Source organism: Peromyscus leucopus, chromosome 4 (assembly GCF_004664715.2).
Source record: "Peromyscus leucopus breed LL Stock chromosome 4, UCI_PerLeu_2.1, whole genome shotgun sequence".
Classification (NCBI taxonomy): Eukaryota; Metazoa; Chordata; class Mammalia; order Rodentia; family Cricetidae; genus Peromyscus; species Peromyscus leucopus.
In genome coordinates this window covers 77,901,722-77,925,124 of record NC_051066.1, presented here as the reverse complement: position 1 = coordinate 77,925,124, position 23,403 = coordinate 77,901,722, and the positions used below count along the sequence as shown (strand labels likewise).

General features: G+C 41.3%; 1 protein-coding gene across 1 annotated transcript in view; it reads left to right on the top strand.

Moving 5' to 3' along the window:
- The window catches only part of Pdhx (pyruvate dehydrogenase complex component X), a 65,841-nt gene that overhangs the window by 7,972 nt on the left and 34,466 nt on the right, over window positions 1-23,403 (top strand). The window contains exon 2 of the mRNA XM_028877919.2: window positions 12,481-12,561. Coding sequence (XP_028733752.1) covers window positions 12,481-12,561 — 81 coding nt within the window. The remainder of the gene's footprint in view (window positions 1-12,480; window positions 12,562-23,403) is intronic.

Genomic DNA, 23,403 nt, shown 5'->3' with positions numbered 1-23,403 from the left:
AGTTACCAGAGCCTCACTAGGGGTAGTACTTCCAGGTCAAAGCTGGAACAGCTACCTACTACAGTTGTGGCTTTCTGTAATGGTTTTAGTCTGTTGCAAAGAGAAGTAAGTTCCTTGATGAGGGATGAGAACAAATACATTTTGAAAGGAAAAGTATTGGCTAGGACCCTCAAGACCATGTTATCAGCACAAAGGAGATTTATTTGCACAAGAGGGATAGAGGACAGGGATAAGGGACAAAGACAGGAGATAGAAGAGGAGGGAGAATGGGAAGGGAAAAAGAGAAAGGGGGCAGGGGTATTTGCCCCAGAGGACAAAGGACTGGCCCTGGATAAAAGGATATAAGGGGAAAGAAACCCTGAGTCAGAATGAGGTGTTTCTTTTTTGTTGTTGTTTTATTGTTGTTTTGTTTTGTTTTTGAGACAGTGTTTCTCTGTGTAGTTTTGGTGCCTGTCCTGGAACTCACTCTGTAGCCCATGCTGGCCTTGAACTCACAGAGATCCGCCTGGCTCTGCCTCCTGAGTGCTGAGATTAAAGGCGTACACCACCACCACCCAGCTGAGGGGTTTAATTTTAATTGAGCATGTTTGTTAGATGAGCCAAAGGATTGCTGAATTTCTATACTTTGCTAGCTGGACCTTGATAGTCAGCCTCAGGAGTAAGGATTGGCCAAATAAGGGAATGAATCTTGGGGCTAGCTTTAGGAATGTAATCTAATGATTTTTAGCAAGGCAGAGGGAACAGAGAGAAGGGCAAGGCCTGCTAGTGTCACATGCTTGAGTGGGCCGACTCTGGCCCCTTCACATTTAGTAAAATGGTGGTTGTAGGTTCTCCTCCAAGATCCGTGACTTCACTAGCCCTGAGTAACTGGCTAGGTTTCCAGTATCAGGCATATTTTCCCTCTTGTTGAGTGGTCTAAGCTGCTGGCTGCCAAGGTCTGCATGCCACTGCTGCACCCTTAGGATTGTTGCGCCATGCTGGCTATTGCTATGGTTCATAGATGCCATAGCTGATAGGACTTGGTGGCTTCCGTCCTTCGGAAACTTGCCTGGCACCTTTTGGTATTATGGAAGCTAATCCTCAGGGAGGAGGCTTTCAGGCCAGTTCCACCACTTTCCTAAGTGCATGGTTTCTTCAGCAATAAGGACTTACTTTCCACCTTCGGGGGTGGGGGTGGATCCAATGGCAGTAGTAATGGTCTGTAATGTTTTGTCAGTCTCCTAAGAACTCTGACCAACAACTCAAAAGAGGGCTTCTCATCCGGGTGTTGAGTTTTTGTTAGGTGGTGGTCTTTGACTCTTGGAGGGAGCATTGTCAGCCCAGATGAGAAAAGTTCATTTAAGCTAGATAAATATTTTTATCTGCGTGTTTTATAAGGTGGTTGTTTGTTTTTGTTTTGTAGATCAGTTAATAGCATGCTTCTGTCCCACCATGATGGTCTTGTTCTTACCCTCTGAACTGTAAGCAAGCCTTCACCTAAATGCTTTTTTTTTATTAAGTTGCCTCAATGATGGTGTGTCTCCTGGCCATCGAAAAGTAACTAAGATACCTAGCTGTGGTGAAAAGAGCAGCAATAACACAGCTGAGCAAGTATCTGTGGAAGAGGGTGTTGAGCCCTTTGGGCATATGCCAAGGAGTGATAAAGCTGGGTCATGTGGTAGATTTAATATGTTTCTCTGCTGACACAGTAAGCCAAATCAAGCAGAATTGAAAAAGTATAACAGGTTTATTGAGAGCAACTCCTGGGCGGGTTCTTTGGTCCCAGAAATCAGGGCCAGAGGAGTCTGCCCCCAAACGAAAGCAGGGAGATTTTATGGGTTGTAGGAAGGGTTGATGATGTGTCTGCCACAAGCTGTATTTGTGCCAAAGTATGGTCAAAAGCTGAGCACATTAGGCTTTTTGGCACCTTTCCTTTGGAGACTCTGAGTGGGTGGGGTTTGGAGAGAGAAAGAAGAGGAAGGGAGGGAGAGGGAAGGGGAGGGGAGGGAGGAATGGGGCTTTCCAGATTGGGCAGCGGTGAGCTGAAGGTTCCAAGTGAACAGGGACGATGAACATTTTTCGTTATTTCTTAGCCTTTTATTTTATTTTGAGAATTCTCTGTTCAGTCCCAGGCCCATCTTTAAAATGGGCCATTTTTTTATTGTTTTGTTTTGTTTTTTAGTTCTTTATATATTCTGGATGTTAATCCTTTGTCAGATGTAGAGCTGGCAAAAATTCTTTCCCATTCTGTGAGCTTCCTCTTCACCTGATGATTGCTTCTTCCGCTGTGCAGAAGCTTTTTGGTTTTATGAAATTCCATTTGTCAGTTCTTGACCTTAATTCTTGAGAAAATGGAATTCTATTCAGGAAGTCCATTCCTACACCTATATAATGTAGGGTACTGATGTAAATGGAGTCGGAGCCTTTCTGTTCCAACACCTGTTCCCAAATACCCAGCATCCACTTCCTAAATTACCACACAGAGGCTTATATTAATTATAAATAATCGGTCGATAGCTCAGGCTTATTACTAAACTAGCTCTTACATTTTAAGTTAACCCACATTCCTTACTTATGCTCTGCCATGTGGTGGTACCTTTATTAGCATGGCACTTTCATCTCCTGATCTCTCTGCATATGGCTGACACCACCCTTCTCCTTCCCAGCATTCTTAGTTTGGTCTCCCCACCTATACTTCCTGTCTGGCTGCTGGCCAATCAGCATTTTATAAACCAAGTCAAGTGGCAAATCTTTACAGTGTACAAGAGGATTATTCCACAGCAGACTGCCTATGTTTTCTTCTAGCAGTTTCAGTGTTTCAGGTTTCATAGTTAGATCTTGGGTCTGTTTGGAGTTGGATTTTGTTCCAGGTGATAGATAGGGTCTAATTTCATTCTTCTATGTATGGACATCAACCTGTTTTCCCAGCACCATTGTTGGAGATGCTTTCTTTCCCCAGCTTCTGTTTTTGGCCTCTTTGTCACATATTAAGTGGCTGGAGTTACATGTATTCATGTGGGCCTTCAACATTGCTCTACATCTCTCTTTGTTTGCTGGAATGTTGTTTTTATTACTATGGCTCTATAATATTTTATTGGTTTTATTACTATGGCTCTGTAGCATATATTAAGATTGGAATGGTAATCCCTCCAGCATTGTTCTTTTTGTTCAGGATTGTTTTGTCTATTGGGGTCTTCTGTGGTTCCATATGAATTTTAGGGGAGTTTTCTTTTTCTGTGAAGGATGAGATGGAGATTTTTTATGGGGATTGTATTGAATCTATAAATAGCTTTTGGTAAAATGGTCATCTTCACAATATTAATTCTGACAATCCATGAGCATGAGATGTCTTTCCATTTTCTAGTGTTTTTTTATTGCTCTCTTTCTTTAGAGGATTAAGTTTTCATTATAGAGGTCCATCATTTCCTTGGTTAGGCTTATTCCTATTTTATTTTCTTTGAGGTGCTTTAAATGGGAATGTGTCCATGATCTTTTTCTCTTTGTGTTTGTTAGTGGTGTATAGAAAAGCTTTTGATGTATGCAAACTGACTCTGTGTTCTGCTACAATGCTGAATTTATGATTTCTAGAAGTTTTATGGTAGAAGTTTTGAGATCTCTAATGTATAATGTCATCTGCAGATAGGGATAGTTTGACTTCTTCTTTCCCTATTTCTATCCCTTTAATTTCTTTCTCTTACCTTATTGCTCCAGCCAGTACTTCAAGCCTAATATTGAAAAGGAATGGAGAGAATGATATCCCTGTTTCATTCCTGACTTAAGTAGAATTGCTTCAAACTTTTTTCTGTTTAGAATGATGTTGGCTGTGGCTTTCTCATACATAGTTTTTATTATGTTGAGGTATATCCTCTCTAGTCCTAAATTCTCTAAGAATTTTATTATGAAAGCATTTTGTCAAAGGCTTTTTCTGTTTTCTATTGAAGTGATCATGTGATTTTTGTCTTTAAGTCCATTTGTGTGGTTTATTACATTCATTGACTTACATATATTGTCATCCCTGTATTTTAGGAATAAAGCCAATCTTACCATGGTGGATGGTCTTTTTATGTATGTCTGTATTCTGTTTCCAAGTATATTATCAAGCATTTTTGAGTCTCTGTTCATCAGGGATATTAGCCTATAGTTCCTTTTTGTTGCTGTGTCTTTACCTGATTTTGATATTAGAATGACACTGCCTTCATAGTGGTTTGAGTGTGCTCTTTCTGTTGCTCAGTTTTTGAATAGTTTAGGAAGGCCTGGCTGTAGATCTTCTTTGACTGTCTGGTAGAATTCCGCTGTGAATCCATTTGGCTCTGGTTGTTGTTGTTTTTACCAGAAAGCTTTTTATTACTAGGTCAATCTCCCCATTTGCTATGGGTCTGTTAGGTTGTTGACTTCTTGGTATAATTTTGGTGGTTTAGCTGAATCTAGAAATTTATCCATATCTTTTAGGTTTTCCAGCTTGTTGGAGTACAGGTTTTTAAAGTAGTGCCTTGTAATCCTATGAACAAGTTTTTGTGTCTGTTGTAATGTTTCCCTGTTCATTTATGGTTTGTCATGTAGCTGTCATTACCATTTGGCTTTTAGCTCTGGGAGCCAGTAGTATGATAGCATTGAAGGTAAATTTGTCAGTGATTTTAGTGAGGGATACAGTTAGCATAGAGATGGAATAGAGCAGATACAGAAGATAATGTCCCTCTGCTGACAGAATAGAGCTGGATGATGGGGACGGTGAAAAAGGCACCCGTGACTCCATCTCTCATTACTCCAGGAAGGAATCGTGATATTGTGGAGTACTGTAGGATATTTCAGTACACTTAGCCAACTCTCTGGATACCTTTGGGATCCATCTTCTAAGTGCCTGTCAAAAATATGCTGCCTGTCAATAATACATAGTTGAGACTTAGTCCTCTCCAGGGCCCATTGTAAAGACTTTACATGTATAACCTCATTTCTTTATAGAAATCTGTTTTGTGATTTACAAAAGGGGAGACTGGGGTACAGAATAGTCAACTTACAGGTGAATGAGCTGCAATTTGACCCAGCTAGTTTAGTCCTACTCTCTATTTCTTGTTGCCTTTAAAAGTTAAATATTTATTAATATGTATATACTTGTTAAATAAGAAAACATTTCACTTAGTACAGTAATACACACTATGTTATACCGATAGAGGCTTGTAACCCTAGAGCAGATCTCTGCCCCATGGCTCCCCCTTCTCCAGTGTCCTCTTCCCTCAGAGCCACAGGTTTGACTCTAAACTCTCTTCTGGCATTCTCCTCTTAGCATTTTAGACATTGTCTGTAGATGATTTCTGCTCAGGAGAGTCCTCTCTTTTCTTTACTCAGTACAGTTATTTTGTATTCTCAGTTTATTTCATAGACACTGCTTGTACTAAACACATACTGTGTGTCCCAGAGGACATGGTCCATCCCATATATTAACAGCTTGTTACTGTGGTTTTGCATTTCCTACAGGAATTGCTGTCCTGCAAAAATTTTTGACTCCATGAAAGTACATCAGGTAATGTTTTGGTTAACTGTAATTTTTCATTTCTGTGTATCCTAAGCCAGGTAGGTTTACCTAAATTCCAAAGGCCCCTTCTTAGAGAAAGGATTCTCTGGTGTGCTGTTGAGTGGAGATGGGGCAGTTACCTAGCTCTGGGCCGAGACACGTGGGCACCCAACTCCTCTCTGGTCACAGACTGCTCCCTGACTTAAGATGCAGCTTTGTGGGGTCCTTTTAGTTGATTTTTAGGCAACTATTTACTTTTCTACTTCTAAAGTTGTATTCCATTGTTCTCCATTTTCTTATTGGTTTCTGTTTGCAATATGACAAAAACAAGGACATTTTCCCTCAGTGTTGGGTAAATTTTGGGGGAGGCAGTGAAATTCTATAAATATATTCCAAAACTCATTTTAAAAGAACAATGAAAAGTACCTGTAATAACACTACTGACTAGAACTGAGTAGCTGTTGTCGTGTAGAGTACCTCGTTTCAGTCCTCGCTTCTGTGCAGAATAGATAGCAACTGGACAGCATGAATTACTGTTGTGGTCTTTGGAATGTTTGTTAGCATGCCAGGCAAGCCCTGCAGCAGCTGTCTTCCTACATACTGTTGTATATTTGTTTCTGTCACAGGCTGTAGATGTCTCAGTCTGTTCTACCAGCACCACAGCAGAATAGTGAGGCACAAAGAAAGCTGGCAAGCAGTCATTTATTTTAAAGTGACACCGGAATTGCCTTAATTCACTGCTGCAGTCTTCCTGTTCTGTTCCCCGGGTGCTGGTTTAAATCACGTCCTTCGTGCTGCTGTACTTCATTCCGCCTGCAGATGGCAGGATCGCCTTATTTGTACAGCAGTTTTCAAGCTGCCTTTTATCAGTGAGCTCTTTGTCTATTCATTTCATGTTTTTTGTGTGCTTAGGTAACAGTCCAATAAATGGGCTGGAGTGTGCCACTTGGCTGGACCATATGTAAACTGCCCAATGTCCTTAATTACTTCATTATTGTAATGGAGCATCATAGATCTGCTTCAAAAATACCACAAAGCAATTTGTATTTTACAAGTTTGTTATATTAGTTTCTCTCTTAATCCAGTGACCTTTTAGAATTCCTGTATATATCATAAATTTAAGTCTTCAATATAATTGATTTTGCTGAAATTCCAATTTTGTTGACAGGATAAAAATATACATTAGGAAAAATAAATTAGAATCAGATTATTATGCCACATTTAAAATTAAAGTCTGAATTTTGCTGAAGGAAAATTGGCAGAACAGATTGGAAGAAATAAAGAAATTGCTTCAATTTGGTGATAAATTGTTTGTACAGCTCATATTGTACATCAAGCAACAGCATTCCGAATGATTGTCATTTATTGTGTGGTTCTTATGAGACAGACAGTAAAATAGTTTAATAGTTTGTGAGACATTTACTCTTAAAAGTTAGTGTTTCAAAATAAAACACTAGAAACAAATATAGAATACCCAGGGGTTGTGGGGATTTCGCCACATCCGGCATGGGATATCTGAGGGGAAAATTCTTTGTACACTATGCTCTTAACGTCTGTTAACTTTATTCCCCTAAGACAAAATTCTATTACAGCTATAGCTCCTTCAGGCATTCAGGGCAGGAATAAATGTAGATACACCAAGCTTTTTGTCCATCTACTTTATTCCTCTGGGATAAAATCCTATGTACATACCTTCAGTTCTGTACTCAAACCTAGTTCCTTTCTGTTTAATTCTCTCTATATTTATCTGCTATTCCCTCTAAACTCTATCTTAATTCTCTCATCTTAGTTCTGCCCCATCTAGGTTCTCATCCATCTAGTTCCTTCCCATCTTAGCTCCTCTCCCATCTCCTCCTTTCTCATCTTGTTCTTCCCCATCTGGCTCTTCCTCACCTTCCATCTTGTTCCTTTAGTACTCTCTTTTAGCCCTTCAATCTAGTTCTTCCCATCTCAGTTTGTTCCTCTCCAGTTCTTACCCATCTAGTTCTTCTGTTCTCTTTTCTCTGTCTCATCCTCAAGTTCTCTAGTCAAAATCCTCCTCCTCCCTCTCAGTTCTCCGACTCTCTCAGTTCTCCCCAAGTCTCTCAGGAATCCAGTTATAAACCCAAGCAATAGTGATTGATCCTCTGGCCAAGCAAGGTCACCAGGCTTGAATTCTACGGGGTCATAAAGGCAGGTAAGAATTTTCCTCAGGCAGTGACCGCCAGGCTTTCTTTTGCAACTCCAAATGGGAGAGGTCAACTGAGTGCTAATGACCGGTTTGTATATCAAAAAGGGGATCTATGTGCTCAGTCTACATTCTGAGAAGTGGTTAGGTAAGAAGTTAGGGGTCTGTTAGTAAGGTTGTATAAAAAAGGAGGGTCTCACCTTAAATTGCACAAGAAATAAAGCTATCCATCTGACCTAGGAGACAGGTGTTGTTTTGTTGAAGCTTGATAGGCATTTTAGATAAATACACTGTTAGGAGTTCTTGAAAGCACACAAGAAAATCATTTTAGAAACCAGCTAAAACACATACACACACACACACACACACACACACACACACACACACACACATATGCTAAAATATCACCAAGACTTCTTAAGCCATGACTTGACCTTTGGAGAGAGAAGTCCTTGACTTTTCCACGTAGTAGCTTTTGTGATAGGAGCTGAATTCCATTACGTTTTCCTGGGCTTGCAGCAAACATACAACAATGTAGTCATCTTAATGTTTTTAGTGTTTTATAGCTTTGTATATTGGCTCACTTGCCAACCAGTTAGAAATAATAGTCTAACTGGTTTATAAAAAGGAACAAGCGTTGAGCTGCTACAAAAGGTTAAAATCTAGCAAAATATTACGTATGTTTAGGTATTATTTTAAACAAACGGGTATAACCAGTTGAGCACAAACCTGACTTCCTCTATCTTCGTATTTCCTCTCTTCTCACTGAGAGTTAGACACGTTGATATTAGTAGGAAACAGTCCGTAGACAGGAGCAGTGAAATGTACTGGTTCCTGGAATGAAGAAGGAGGCCGTACATCCTGTCTAATGAGTATTTGAAAATGGAGTAGCATAGGTGCAGGTTAATCCCACTCCAGGGAGCTGAAGAAGCATGCACTATTTTTATAGTGCTGACAGCAGGCACAAAGGGAGATAGATAGTGGTTACGTGGAGGCCTGATACCAAAGCCTGGTTTATTATTATGTACTTACTTTCCCCATCAGAAAAAGAAAAAAACAAAAAAAAAAAACAAAAAACGTTTGTGAAAGATGTATATAATGTGCCAATCCAAAGAGAATCTGTTAGGATGAAACATGCATTCTTGTTAATAGATTCATGTGAATGGTTTAAAATGGCCTTTCTAGCAGCAAAGTCTGCAGACAGACTGGTTCAAATCGGAGTGTTTGGCACGTCTGTAGTGAGCCAGCACCATCAGTCAGGAGACAGCACTGAATGATGGCAACATCCAGATACCTCTGTTTGCTACTGGTCACTTCCCAGAGGAGGATAGTGATCTGCTGCAGGAGTTTTACATTTTATTATCATTATTCAGAGAAGCACTTCCAGGTCCCCCTAAAGGGGACTATGTGAAGAATGGTTAGGGTTGTTTTCTTTTTACTTTTAAAAGAACATTTTACAGTTCTTGATGTTGTACTTTGGAAAATAATGCTTAATTAATGCAGACATTTCAGAATATAGTCTTTAATGTCAGGAATAATGGGAATGTGAAGGTCTCTTGGGTGAGAGATTACCATAGGAGATAATAATATGAGTTGATCATATCATGGCATCTGAACCAAGTGTGAAAATGCTGGAGAGTCTGTTTGGAGAGAACTGATTTAATATTTGTCATAAATTGGGATCCGATTGTGGGAGCACTGTCCTTTTTTCACCTCTCTGAAGTGGAACTCTGTTGGGCAGATTAATATATGTATGACCATGACATCCTGTTCCCCTATGCCAGGCTTGACCTTTTGAATAAGAGCAATGTATTGGAACTTTGTTTTGAAGCTATGCTTTGTAGAGATGCTTGCTTCTTACCATGGTGCCCTTTAGAAGTAAGGGTGCTTTTGCCTTCCTATTTTCCAAGCACGTTTGTCCCTGAGTTTAAAAAATGAATGTTGAGAGTTGAGCTTGATAAACATTCTTTAGGCAGATGTCTTCATTTGTTTAGCAAGCTGTGGAAAAGGTAATCAACATCCAGCATAATCTGTGATTATACTTCAAAATGTGTTTCATGGATTAAGTTTTGAACACTTGTTGAAATTTTCATAACTACGAATATACAATCATTACAATTTGGAATTAGACTTGGCATTACTAATACTTCAGTAGGTTAGCACACACGTCGTGTGTGTGTGTGTGTGTGTGTGTGTGTGTGTGTGTGTGTGTGTGTGTTTTCTCTAAGTAGACTCCTATTTCCAGTTGATTTCAGACTTTGGTGGTCTCTTAAGATATTGAGGTGGTACATAGGCCTTTGCATTACTTCTGCCTATCTAGAATCCTAATGTGCTGCTTTTAGGGTACAAAGGCTTGCTTTACTACGAAAAAGACATTTAGAGCTATTTTGTAGCTATAATTTCTATCTCAACTAGGGTTCAGTTGGGGATTAAATGAAATTACTGGTGATAGTGAATGAAAGCCGGAGTAGATAGGAGTTGAGTGGTATATGTCCAGGTTCTTTTCAAATAGCAATGCTTTAATAATAAATTTAGAGTTAGGAGACCCATTGAATCTGTTTCCCTCCCTCATATTTATTATTATTAATATTATTATTTTACTTTATTTTGTGCATATGGGCATTCTAACTGCATGTATGTCCATATACCCACATGTATGCCTGGAGCCACGAGGCCAGAAGAGGTCATCAAATCCTGGAACAAGATAGAGTTACAGATGGTTATAAGCTGTCATGTGGGTTCTGGGACTCAAACCCAAGTCCTCTGGGAGAACAACAAGTTCTTTTAACCACTCAGCTCGCTCTCCAGCCAATATTTATATCTGTCCTAATACACTTGAGATTAGCTGGTCTCTGCTACATTTGAAACACTCCTTATCAGTTCTAAAAGTGCTTCCTTAATGCCGCGGTTCTTCATGCCAAGGTAAAGGTGTATTAGGGTTTTTGTTAGACTTAGGAAGAGTGCTCATGCGGAGTTGATAGGTCTGGTTTGCTGTGGTTGATTTCTTGGTGACTAGACTACCACTTGGTGGTACCTTGGTGACTAGATAACCACTACCAGTGGTTAAATGATGAGTTGCATTTAAGGGGCATTAAGGGACACAGTGACACAAAGTGCCATAGCATAGTAGGGGTCAGCCTTGAGTTAGGCAGAAAGACTAAACTCTTACTATGAGCTGCAGTCCTCTCATTGAAAAGGGGAATTGTTCCCCGGGTGGTGGTGGTGGTGGTGGTGGTGGTGTGGTGGTGGTGGTGGTGCACGCCTTTAATCCCAGCACTCAGGAGGCAGAGACAGATCTCTTCTGAGTTTGAGGCCAGCCCGATCTACAGAGTTGAGTTCCAAGACAGCCAGGGCTATTTCTTACGTGGAGAAACCCTGTCTTGAAGGTGAAAGGAGGGAGGGAGGGAGGGAGGGAGGGAGGGAGGGAGGGAGGGAGGGAGGGGGGGAGGAGGAGGAAGAAAAAAAAAAGAAACTGGCAGTGGGAATGTTGACAGGGAGTGCAGTGTAGACTCATCGTTGTGCTGTTAGGAGTGCTCCTTCACTTTTCTAGCTCTTTAGCACTGATACCAGCTAAAAGTCAGGTGAACGGAGATCAGATGGATAGGTAGAGTCTGAACACTGATGGTTTGGTAGGAATAGGGAATGGCTTAGTATCTGAGGCCATCTGTGGTTGGACTTCTCAGTACAGCCTTTTTTGGTTGTGGGTGAGAGGTTGTGTGTGAATTGCTTCCTCAAGCCCACAGAGCTCCAGTGACTGGAACAGAAAGAAATGTACCTGTGGATCTGCTCTTGAAAGAAGATTCATTACCACCCAGCCCATGGAAGACCCAAGAGGAAAACACATGTTTCCTATAACCAGAAAATCCTTCAAAGAAATGAGGACATGGCTTCTTGTGCTTTCCCCGATCTTTCAGAGAGGAGTGGAAGTAGACAGTTTTCCTCTGACTGCGGCGTGCCTTGAAAGGATTGAAAATGCCTTTACCATAAAGCCATAGACATTCTCCGTTTGAAACTACAGTAAAATCAATTTGGTTTCCAAAAGGAAATTTCTGATCCCCTTAAACATTGATGTTTAATCCTCTTGCTTTTAACCCTCTAACATCAACAGAGAAGAGGAAACCATTCTCTATCGTCTTCACATTTGGAATGTGTGGGCTGTGCTGCAGTCCTTGAGAGTTCATCAGGACAGAAGACATTCTGTGGGAGACTTCTGGGATTGCATGTGTTGCTCTGGTATTCTACTGGAATAACTTTCATATAAGTTGTGCTGTAAAAGTCACATGCTTTTCCAATGAGGTCTAAACAATGAAGACTCTTGGGAAGGGTACTGGGTGATGTAGTGTCTCCTTTAGATGCCTAAGGAGAAAGTAGTTCTTTAGCTGTGTTTCCATGAGGGATCTCATGGGTCAAGGGTGCATTTTTATATCACCTATTGGGATCTGAGGTCTGCTTAGGCTTTCCTGCCCAATCACTCTTGACAAGGCCAATGTTCCTGCTCATTCCTGCTGGCAACAACAGTTGCCGATTGAATAGCATAGGAGTAGAAGAAATTAAAACAACCAGGTTCTTAATGTCTGGTCTCGATTATTATTTTGTAGGACCTTAGAACTCTGTCTTGATTTTGTTTCATGTCTTTTGGTCATGAAAAAGGAGCTGAACATATTCTAAATATTTAAGTATTTATTAAACAAACCTAAGGTTTTGTTTTTTCCATAGTTACTTTTCAATAGACTGGGAGGTACATTTGTGTGTGTGTGTGTGTGTGTGTGTGTGTGTGTGTGTGTGTGTGTACACTTTGGTTAATCTTTTCTGTTTTCAATTTCAGCGGATCCTATTAAGATCCTAATGCCATCGCTGTCTCCTACAATGGAACAAGGAAACATTGTAAAATGGCTGAAAAAAGAAGGTGAGCAACATGTTCCTAATGTCTTCCCAGCTTGCTTATTTGATCTGTTGTTCCCATTGCGCCATGTTTTGATGTAATTCATGATATAAAGGAGGAAGATGTGTTTCTTTGCTGGTTGGTGTAAATTTATGTAAATAAAACCTTCCCATATTGGTGTATCAGAGTTTTCTGGGTTAAACCGTGTCTTTTCACTTTCGCATAATGGTGAATGTTTCAAGGCTTTCCCTTTCAACGTGTAGTCCTTTTCATGGCTTTTGGTTTCAAAATCGTTATCATTCTGCTTAATTTATAAGCTTATTATACTTTTATGTGTCTGCATGTTTTCCTGTAACGAGGAAGTTGGAAGGTGGTTTCATTAGAAAGAACAAATAAATACGAATATAAGAAAAACTCTTAGACAGGGGCAACAGTGGAGGAGTATGGTTCGCTAATCCCTGGGCCCTAAGGCTCTGTAACTGAAACTGTGATAGGTGCTTCAAAACAGACGGGTGGAGCTGAGTAGAAAGTGGGGCAGTAAATACTCAGAGATGTTTTGAGTTTGAAAAGCACACAATATTAGATTCATTTGTGTTGTGTCAAGACTAAATTACCTATAAGTCAGATACCATGTGAAAATATAGGCATTTGTTGCAAGTACTAGGAAAAAGCTTGATAGATTCCTCTACAGCTGGTAGTGTTGTGAATTCCCGGCCTCTCAGGATCCATAGGCAAGAATGGGAGCAAGGGTCAAATTTGCTGGAAAAAAAATGTTTTTTTGGTAGGGCTTGAGAAAATGTTTAGCAGTGAAGAGCACTGGCTCTTCTTCCAGGGGAAGAACTCAGGTTTGAGCCCCAGCACCCACATGGCAGCTCACAACTGTCTGTAACTCCAGTTCCAGGGAATCCAGTACTTTCTTCTGGCCTCCATGGTCACCAGGAACACAAGTGGTACACCTGCATATGTTCAGACAAAACATTCATACACATAAAACAAAACAATAATAATAATGATAATAATGTGTTTGTATAACAGAAAACATGGTAAGCCAAATAAAAAGAATCTAGTGACAAATTGAAAAAAAGAATATTTGCAGCTTGTATCATGAAGTATGAATACTCCTAAAAATTCAATAAATGAATAGGTGGGTTACAGAAAAGATTCCAAATTGCTCTTAAATGTGGATCAAAAGATGTTTAATCTGTGTACTGGTAAAGTAAGCAAATAAGTGCTACTGAAATATCATGTTTCACTGTTAGAAACAGAAATGTGGAACTTTGACATTTGATCTGTGGATGGGATGGTGGAAGTGGGTGTTCTCAGATACTCAGAGTGCAAAAATAGTCTAAATGCCAAGAATCTACAATGTCTAGAAAGATTACGTTTAAGTTCCTCTTTGACCCAGCCACTCTGACTCCAGGGACTTATCTAGGTGTTACACTGGTAAATTAGACAAAACATACCACATGTGAGGCTGTATTACAGCTCCATGGACAATAACAGGATGGAGGCAGCCCAAGTGGTGGTCAGGATGAGAGCTGTTGGTTAACTTCTACAATGTCTGTATCTGTATAAAGAAGTGAACGACACCTCCTTTTAATGTTGTGGAGTGATGGTGAGTGGTGGTAGCAGGGTAGAGATGAGGGTCGTGTGAATCATCAAAAAGAGGGAGGGCGGTGCCCAAGCTCCCGCAGCCGAGGACTGTGGGTAGGGTCGGTGGTGAGCACTGCCCAGCCGGTGAGAGGCAGGCCCTGGTTCAGCACCCAGGAAAGGGTAAGAGAAAGGCGTGAAAATAACAAGTGGTTGTGGTGGAGAGGACAGGGAGGTGGGGGAGACAGGCCGAAAGCCAGATGTCTCCGAATAGAGCTTTCTTTTCCCCTGTGACTTGGAAATATATGTATTTTACATGATCTTAAACCAAATTAAAATGTGGAAGAGCCCTAATGTTCAGTCAAATTGAAACAGGTGAACCTATTCGTATATCTGGTTACAGGTAGGGCTAGTTTAAATGTCAGTAAATACCTACTAAACTAGCTATAGGAACTCCAAAAGCAGTCCTGAGGATGAGTAGTCACAGTGTGATGGTTAGATTGGTGGTGTGAATGTCAGGCTTATATATGTGTTTTACAGAATAAATCAAAGGGGTCGTGAATCTGGGAACCTGGACTTTGGTGTGGGTCACAGACAAAACAGATGAACAGTAGCAGAGGTTAAAGAAAGACCCAGGGACAGTCATTTTCAAGGCCTTTCCTGGAAATGTGTAGAAACAAGGACCAACCTAGAAGTCCTGAGTACTACGCTTTAGTTTCTCAAGTCCCAGGCCCACTGAAGTGAGTGAAGCTCTGTTGTGCGTGCCACTGCAAGAGCAGGAAGTATGCCTGTGAACCCAGAATACCCTGTCAGTCAAAGAGGGCATTTTATAGACTTCAGGAGCCAAAGGTGGGGTAGTTTAAAGATCAATAAAGAAGATGAACTGTGAGTGTACACTAAGTATATTTGAACCCTAAGTTCTCAGTAATACTAAAACCAAATAGTAATTTAAAAACTTCAGAGGATTCTAGGAAGTTAACTCATTTTAAAACTAATAATAGGGGTTGGGGATTTAGCTCAGTGGTAGAGCACTTGCCTAGCAAGCACAAGGCCCTGGGTTCCGTCCTCATCTCCAGGAAAAAAAACAAAACAAAACAAAAAACAAACTAATAATAAATGGAAAGACTCAACTATTCCTTCCCATCTTTCCTCCAAACTGTAGCTGAAGGTAACACATAATTGATAAGGAGAAATGTCTCATTGTTGTCGTACCTTAGCTGTTAAAAAAGTCATCGTAATGTCAGTGTGTCACTTTTAGAGTCTGTTGTGAAATAACAGATGTAGCTAGTGATTGTTGGTGGTTGCTAGCATCAGGACAAGAAAGGCAGCCAGGTAGTCTGTGTTTTCTGGTGTTAATATACCCCACCTGGCATGAAGAAGTCCTGCCATCAAAGTGAACTGAGTGTGCTTAATCTAAACCTGCTATGTTCAGGATGCCAATGAGAAGTGGAACTTGTTTCGTGACACCATGAGGAGTGATCAACAAGTCACAGACTAGGGAATGCTATAGGCCAGTTTCTTAAACACATATGTTGGTGGAAGTATTAAGGCAACTCTAGGTAGTTAAAAGGGAGTTTATTTTGTGGAGTAACATACAAGTGAAGGGATAGGTTACAGGGTCTAGGCAAGACGTAGTGCAGTCCAGCGGTGTTCTCTGGAGAATCTGCTCGGTCTACCTCCAGCCTCCAGGGTCCAGGAACCAAGAGAGCGGCGCATCCAGATCTTGTGTCTTAAGGGCTCCTCTCTTGGCCCTGCCTCGTAGGTGTGACAGTTACCTGAAGCCTCACTGGGGGTAGTACTTCCAGGTCAAAGCTGGAACAGCTACCCACTACATCTCCCCCTTTTGTCTAAATAGAAGGTTCTAACCTAATACAAAACTATATACAATAGGAATGATGATCAAATATTGTCCAGGAGGAATAAGGGATAATGACCTAGACAAGATAGAACTACAACCAACAGGAACAATATCCAACAAGAGACACATACTAAGATCCAGAGAAGTCTGGAGCATAGGTAAATGGCACGTTACAAAGATCATTCCAAAAGGTGTCCTATCCTGAAGAACCTGAATCTAACACTTAATATGTTCTAGCTGAGATAGAAGATGTAACTATTAAGTCTTCAATCCCATCAAAGACCTGAGAAGGTACACATATACATTTCAAGTGTGGCATGTAGAGAGGCTGACCTACACCATGAAAGACATAAGAGGCTAAGGCTATGTGCAGACCTTATTTCATTATGATCCAAGCAACCAAAAGACACATTTGAAAGCTGGCTGGGTTTTCATTGCTATGAAGGAACTGGTCTCTGGAAATTTAACAGTGCTGTAGTTATCTCCAGGAGCTAGGACTTGAAACAATTGTGTATAAAATGATGCTATGTCTGATTAGCTTTGAAATGACACTGGTGGGAGCTCTGAGGTTAGGGACAGGGACGGGTAAAACCAGCCTCTTGATGATGTGACTTCGTGAACTTTCCTTGCTGCTTTTGTGTGTGTTTGAAAATTTGTAATAACGTATATATTTTAGAAGTGTACTTAGTACCTTGGGAATATATGCTAAAGTGAGAAGCCACTCTTTAGCTCTTTAAAGCAGCAGATGAGTTTGATTGTTGATGTTACTAAGTTATTAAGAATACTTCATACAAAACTGTCTTTAAAGTTGTGCTCATCTACTGTGTGTAGTAGCCATTTTTCTAGATCTCAAGTGTCTAGCATGGTGCTTAGGAAAAAAGACTGGATTTCCAGGCCAATGAGGTGAGTGTGCTGTGGCTCTTAGACAAGGAAGAAAGACCATTGGTGGGTGTGAAGGAAGCTGGGAAAGACCCTCTGCTTTCTGGACTCTGCTTTTCCTTTTTCCATCTTTTGGTCATCGGTAGGAAGAGTAACCCCTCCAGATATGGGCCACTGCCAGTGTCTTAGTACACGCTGTCTATCTCTCCTCCCCTCCTCTGTATTCATGCTCCAACATTTGAAGGAAAGAAGACAGATCTTTAGTCTGTATCCCAAATCACTAGATATACAGAGAAATGGTAGGCAACCCGTGCACTCGCCCTACTGTTTGTCTTGAGGGCTGGTCAAGCAAGGACAGAGGAGGGAAGAGCAAGTGGCTAGCTCTGGCAAGGACTTTGAGGGTGTTCCCATGTGATGCAGATGTCTTTAAAGCAAACACTGCTGTGAAACGGTCCAATCTAGTGTTCATTGAATAGCATATTCAGCATCGTTGAGGGCATGGACATGGATTCCATCTCCGGCAGTTATGTTCTGACTCCCGGAGCTCTAGCATTTGGAATGTCATCTCTGCCACTGATGACAAGTGTGGAGACTGGGAAGAGAGCGGGCAGGTGTTTAGTTGAGAGGTATGCCCGAGTTCAGCAGAATTCAGGTCCCAGAGAAGAGGTGTGGAGGCCGAGAGGGCAAGGAGGAGACTGACAGGCTCTGAGAGAGAATCGGGATGGCTGCCTGTTCCCTGAAAAAAAAGGCTACACCTTTTATGTTCTATCCTTGCACAAAGGATTAAGAGGGAGGAAAAGGGCATGTCAGCTGGGTGTGGCTTGAGGTCTGGGATTGAGGAAGCTGCATTGACCTTGACAAGCTAATAGGCACCAGTTTTATGGTAATGGAAGGGCCACAAATTCCTCTTGCCAGAGATAAGGATGACTCCCTTTTTAGCAAGCAAGAACCCACTTCAAGCCCCTGGGGGAAGGAGACTTTTGTCTACATGCCTGACCTTGGGAAAAAGACTTTCTCTGGGAACCAGACACTCCATTTTAGAATATTGCATGGGGGGGGGTGGTGGTGGCTTAGTTTATCTATATAGCTAAAGCTTAAAGTGAACAAAGATGAAGCCAGACAAATATTACTTATGAACCAGAGTAGACCTTAGGAATTTATAAATCTTGATTATCAAATACACCTTATTTATCAAGCATCTTATCTAAATTTTCTAGCAGCTTGATGTTGGCTAATAGAGTAGGCAGGGATATCATGCTATATGGTTTCCATGGTGGCGAGGACTTTTTACAAAGAGTTATTTTGTTTAAAGAAGCTGCCATTTTATACATTTTCATCCTTCAAAGTCTATGCAAAGTTTCCCAAGGAAAAAGCATAAGAGAACTCCCATAACACATATGAGACTCATTAAAAATGAAAGTGAAAGGGTGCTGGAGAATTGTGTTTCACAAAGTTGAAATGCTGGAACTTTTGAAGCAGCAATGGTTGATAGGCGGTTCACGCCAGAAATGAGCTTGCCAAATGAGCTTGGTGGTTTAGGACAGGACTGCCTTTCTTTGAAAAAACCTGGCTACTAGGGAAAGGCAAGAAGATGCATGACAGAATGGGCCTCATAGCAGAAGTTTGGTCATATAGATCAGGCTGGAATGTCAGTAGGGATATAGTATATTGTGGCGGACAGGTCTTGGATACTACATTTGACTGGTAGCATTTTTTAGCTCTTTTCCGTTGTGGGGAATATGTTTGTGTGTTAGTATGTTTTCTTTCCTGGTTCTGAGTAGTTTGGGCAGCTGCTGTAAGCAGTTAATTTGTGAGCACTTGGGTAGAGCCCAAAGCCTGGAATGTAACTGGAAGGCTTTACAGATGAGCTAGTCCCTTTAGAATAAATGGACTTAAGAAAAAGTGAGAAGTTCCCAAGAGTCTACCCAGAGCAGGAAACAGAATGTGGAACGATGAGCCCTCTTGGACCTGAGCTGTGGCCCTGGAACTACTAAGAAGGGGACAGAGATTTGAGCTGATCGAGAGGTAGGAAGAAGGAAAACCGGGCTTAAGTTCAGGCTTGGATGTGGTTGATGTTGAGATCCTTGTCAGACGTTGAAGGCAGGATGCTCAGCATGTTATAGGAAGTGAAGTTTGAGCACAAGGTGTGGGCTGGTGACAGAAGTGTGAGTCATTAGCATATGGGCAGAGTTTAGTGCAGTATGACAACGTGGTTATTGTTGGGTTAGCAGTCTGTGTGGAATAAGAATGCCCATTCCCTTGAAAGTTTTCTCTCATGGGCTAACCATGTGAGGTCTTGGGGTTCAAAATTACAGTACTCGGGACTTTGTGAGAACTCACTGGCCCAAGCAAAGGGTCCTTAACTTTTAATACCTTTAAATTATCTGGCCAAAGCCATCCTGGTAGGACACAGCTTGTAATCCGCGCAGGATTTCAAGGTCAAGTCCCGTTTGCTGAGAACTCAATCCCAAACTTACTGATGTGCTCAGAAGTAATCATCTAGGAGTGAAATCAGTAAGCATAGCCAGCACAGCAAGTCCACAGCTCCACGATCTGCCACCAGTTGGAGTTACTAAGCTCAAATATGTGAATTTGAATTTATTAAGCATCTAAGAGAAGGAATGTAAAATGACAATAGAGACACTATGCAAAAACATCAGGCAGAGAAAGACCAAATGGAAGTTCTAGTCATGAAAACTGTTGCCCGTAAATTAGAAAATAACGTTGAAGGTTGGGTGAGTGTGTGATAAGTCCTAACTGAACAGAGGACTTGTAAACTGAAGAACAAGAGTTCCATGCCACACAAGGCTGTAAAGCAGTAGAGATTAGGAAGAGAAGGCTAAAAGGAGACACATCCAGCGGGGCTAAAGGAGAGGATGGAAGCTGAAACTAGTCAAAGGAACATCTGGCAGATGTTCGCGAGTCATGTAAGCCAAGCCAGTGCTTCATTCACTGAAGCTCTTTGAGGACTGGCCCTGCATGGCTGCCGCTGTCTTTTAAAATAATTATCAGTGGCTGAGAAAGTTCCACGTTTATAAGTAGTGTGATCCATGGGAGGCTATTTTAGCTTTCTTCCCCTCGTGACTTAGAGCTTTGTCTGTTTCTGTATTCATTACTGCCGGTGTTGGCAACCCTAAATAACGATTCAGAAAGATGAAGTTCCTTCACACATGAGAATTCACAGGCCCGTAGATATGAGTGTTGCAGCTCACTGGCAGTCTGATGAGGAGCTCCCAGTGGAGCTGGGCATTGTGATCAGGAGTCAGGATGAGTGCAGTTTGGCCATCTGCTCCGCTTTTCCAACAGTGCACTCCATCCATGGATGACAGGCAGTGATGTATTTTAATCTTCTGAAGCATATTTCCCTGCTGTCCGCTCTAGAAATTCTGTGTTAAGCCAGTTTGGGGGAGGGGGGTGTTTAGTAATATATTGGAAGTAATTGAGATCATTCTTAATCCTTGTTTCTTGGTGATTCAGGAATCCTTTAGAATTGTTGCCACTATGACCCAATGTGCTGAGTGCAATACATCTATAATAGCTTAGTTAATTCATTTTGTGTTGAAAACAAATTTATATTCTGACAGATGGTTTTTATTCACTGTTTTGTTTGATAGTGAGATCTTTATTGATGATAGTCACTATGATTTAAACAATTATTTTAAAATTTAAAACATGTAAGAAGGTTGAAATTGCAAGGAAAGACTAGATAATGATCTGATACCCTGTAAACACAACGTGATCTTCATAAGCTTTAAGGGTTTCTAAAAGTCTGAGACTTGGTAATTCCAGTCATGTCTGACAGTGCTGCTATGAATGAGTACATGTGTGTTAGAAGCTAGAGGGTACAGCAAGATGAATCCTGCCCTAAGAGTCACGTCTGTCCACTGTGTTGTCCACTCTGGGAGTGAGTTACCGGAATGAAATCTTGGCTTCAGAATTCCAGCAGAACTCATCTTCATTCCATTTTCTAAGTTACAGAAAAGTAAAATAAGAACATATAAGTTAGTTCTATCTTTTGAATGAGTGAGTCAGATTAGTTTTGTATTTTGTATTATAACATTTAATTTCAGTCTAAGAATGGAATAAAAATACCATATAATTAGAGAAGGTGCTTTGAAAATGTTAGTCTGTATCTACGCTTCCAGTCTATTGAAAGATGAGCTGAGCTTTATTGAAAGTTTTCTATGTGGGGTATGTTTCAGTGTTTTTTTGTGTAAAGTGAGCATAGTTTATTTTTCCTCGGTTGAAAAATCAAGTGTATTTTAAAGATTCTTGTTTCCCACTTAGTGTAAAAGTCTGTTTTCTGCTCTGACGTGAATCTCTGTGGAACAAAACCAAATTCAGATAATGGTGCAAAGATCCAGGGCCCTGCCTGGATGGCACAGGCAGAGGCAATGAGTGGGGAATATGATTCTTCCAAATTCACTCTCATACCCTTCCTTACCTCCTGTGACTGTGTTACGCCACTGTTGTGTAAGTCGGAGATGATCTGTAACTAGTGTCATGTTCCTGGGTAAAACTCAGAAGCAGTGGTTCTGAAGGATGCCGTGTCTGAAGGAAGCTGGAGTCATCAGAGTGGGTTGTACTGTAGCAGAGGCTTTGGCTTATTTTTGTGATGCTAAAGTAGAAAATTTGAAAAGGGGATTCCACAATAACCCGTGTTCAGTTCAGCACTATTTTGACAGTTTTATCGAGGAAATAGTTTACATTACCATAACAGTCATCGATTTTTGGCACACAATTCCATAAAGGTACGGATGATGTGACTGTCACCACAGTTCAGTTGTAGAGCATCACTCACTCCAAAGACACCTAGCCCCAGTTCTTGCCAACCTGATTGTCCTGTTTTTAAACGTTTGCCTTTTCTCAACATTTCTTTTAGAACATAGGAGAAAATGGGCTTTTAATTGGCTTCTTTTATCAGCCTGGTGGTCGCCATGAGTCGCTGTAGCACTAAAGAGCACATTCTCCTTGATCTTCTTACAGAAGAAGCACGTACAGATTGACTTACTGGTTGTACGGAGAACGGCCTGCTGTCCTCTGCACACAGATTTGAAACGGGTGTCTAGTCTTCATTTTTGACAGAGCAAAATTGTTTTGTAGGAGGCAGGGGATTGTGCTTGTTAATAAATAAACATCACCGTTAACTGTGTTTAGGACATATTTAAGAGAGAGGGACGTCTCTGTGGACCTCATCCTCAGGTCTGTCAGCTGCCCATCCGGACAAAGGACCAGGATGATGCTGCTGGCTTCGGTGCCGGGGAGCGGCTCCCGGGCGGGCCTCTGCTCTGGCCCCTCCTGGGGCCCGCACTCTCGTTCCGGGCCCGCTCCACCTCCAACACGGACATGGACCGGAAGGAGATGTACAGGAAGCAGAGGAGCTGCCATCTTCTGCAGCCAGCCACGTGGTGCTGAGAACCCGCCTGTGAGCCTCAGCCAAGAGTGACCAATAGAACATAAACCGCCGGGTGGAACTGAACCCTTGGTTGTAGCCGGTGCTTTCTTAGTGCCTTCATTCTTGTGTGTGTGCCCTATACATGAATGTTTGCTGAATGATATGTTTAAATGACAGACTATGGAATAAGGACGGAGGCTGCTGCTTGATTATTAATGGCTTATTAGCTAGAAATATATCTACAACTTTATTTTTAATAGGAAATGTTGCAAAATGTAACTTAAAGGTGTATGTGAAGTGTTAACATTAAACTTCAGGGCTGTGATTCCCCCCCCCCAATAACCACACATTCAAAATCTTCTTGAAAGGTGAAGAGATAAGTAACTTGGTGGAGATGATTTGTGTCTGGGATGGCAGAGGCTCCTCGTTACTAACTACTATGGCAGGCAGCGCGATGCTGATCAGTACTGGAGCCCTGGGTTTGGATCTCTGGGACTCATTACTCAGTCTCAAGTGTCCTGCATGCACACACAGTGACTGTTGCTAGAGTTTCAGGCTCGTGATCATTACAGGCAGTGCTTCCTCAAGTAATAATTCTGTTTTAAACTCCTCTGTGGTTCAACAACTGACTGGGTTTTCTATGTCCTGCTCTGTGGATCACATGCTCCCTCAGCTCTCTCAGCATGCTCAGATTGCGTATTGCTGGCAGTCTGTTATGTTAATAGAGAGAGATGTGGCTGTAAAAAGAAAGAAAGGAAGCAATGTCCTTTTCAGATGTTACAAACTGGCTGCAAATCCAATGTCATAACCAAGTAAATGTAAAGACAGTTTAGTAGCTTCCTTGTGAGGAACCAATGATTTCGGAAGTGACTGCAGTGTTTTCCTTAAACGATTTTGATCTAAAGTTAAGTGGGGGAGCACTGGCTTGAGACTTGGGGAATGAGATGGGGTAGAAAACACAAAATAAATTCTATTATGAAGAAGCGTGTGACTAGTAACTGGGAGAAAGTGTCAGCAGTAGTGAAGCATTTTCTGAGGCAGTTTGTGATTCTTTTCAAGTTAGCAAAGAAATTCAGAAACAGCAGAAGTGAGTCAGCTGATGACTGAGAAACTGACATGCCGAAGTAAATTTGTACATGGTTCT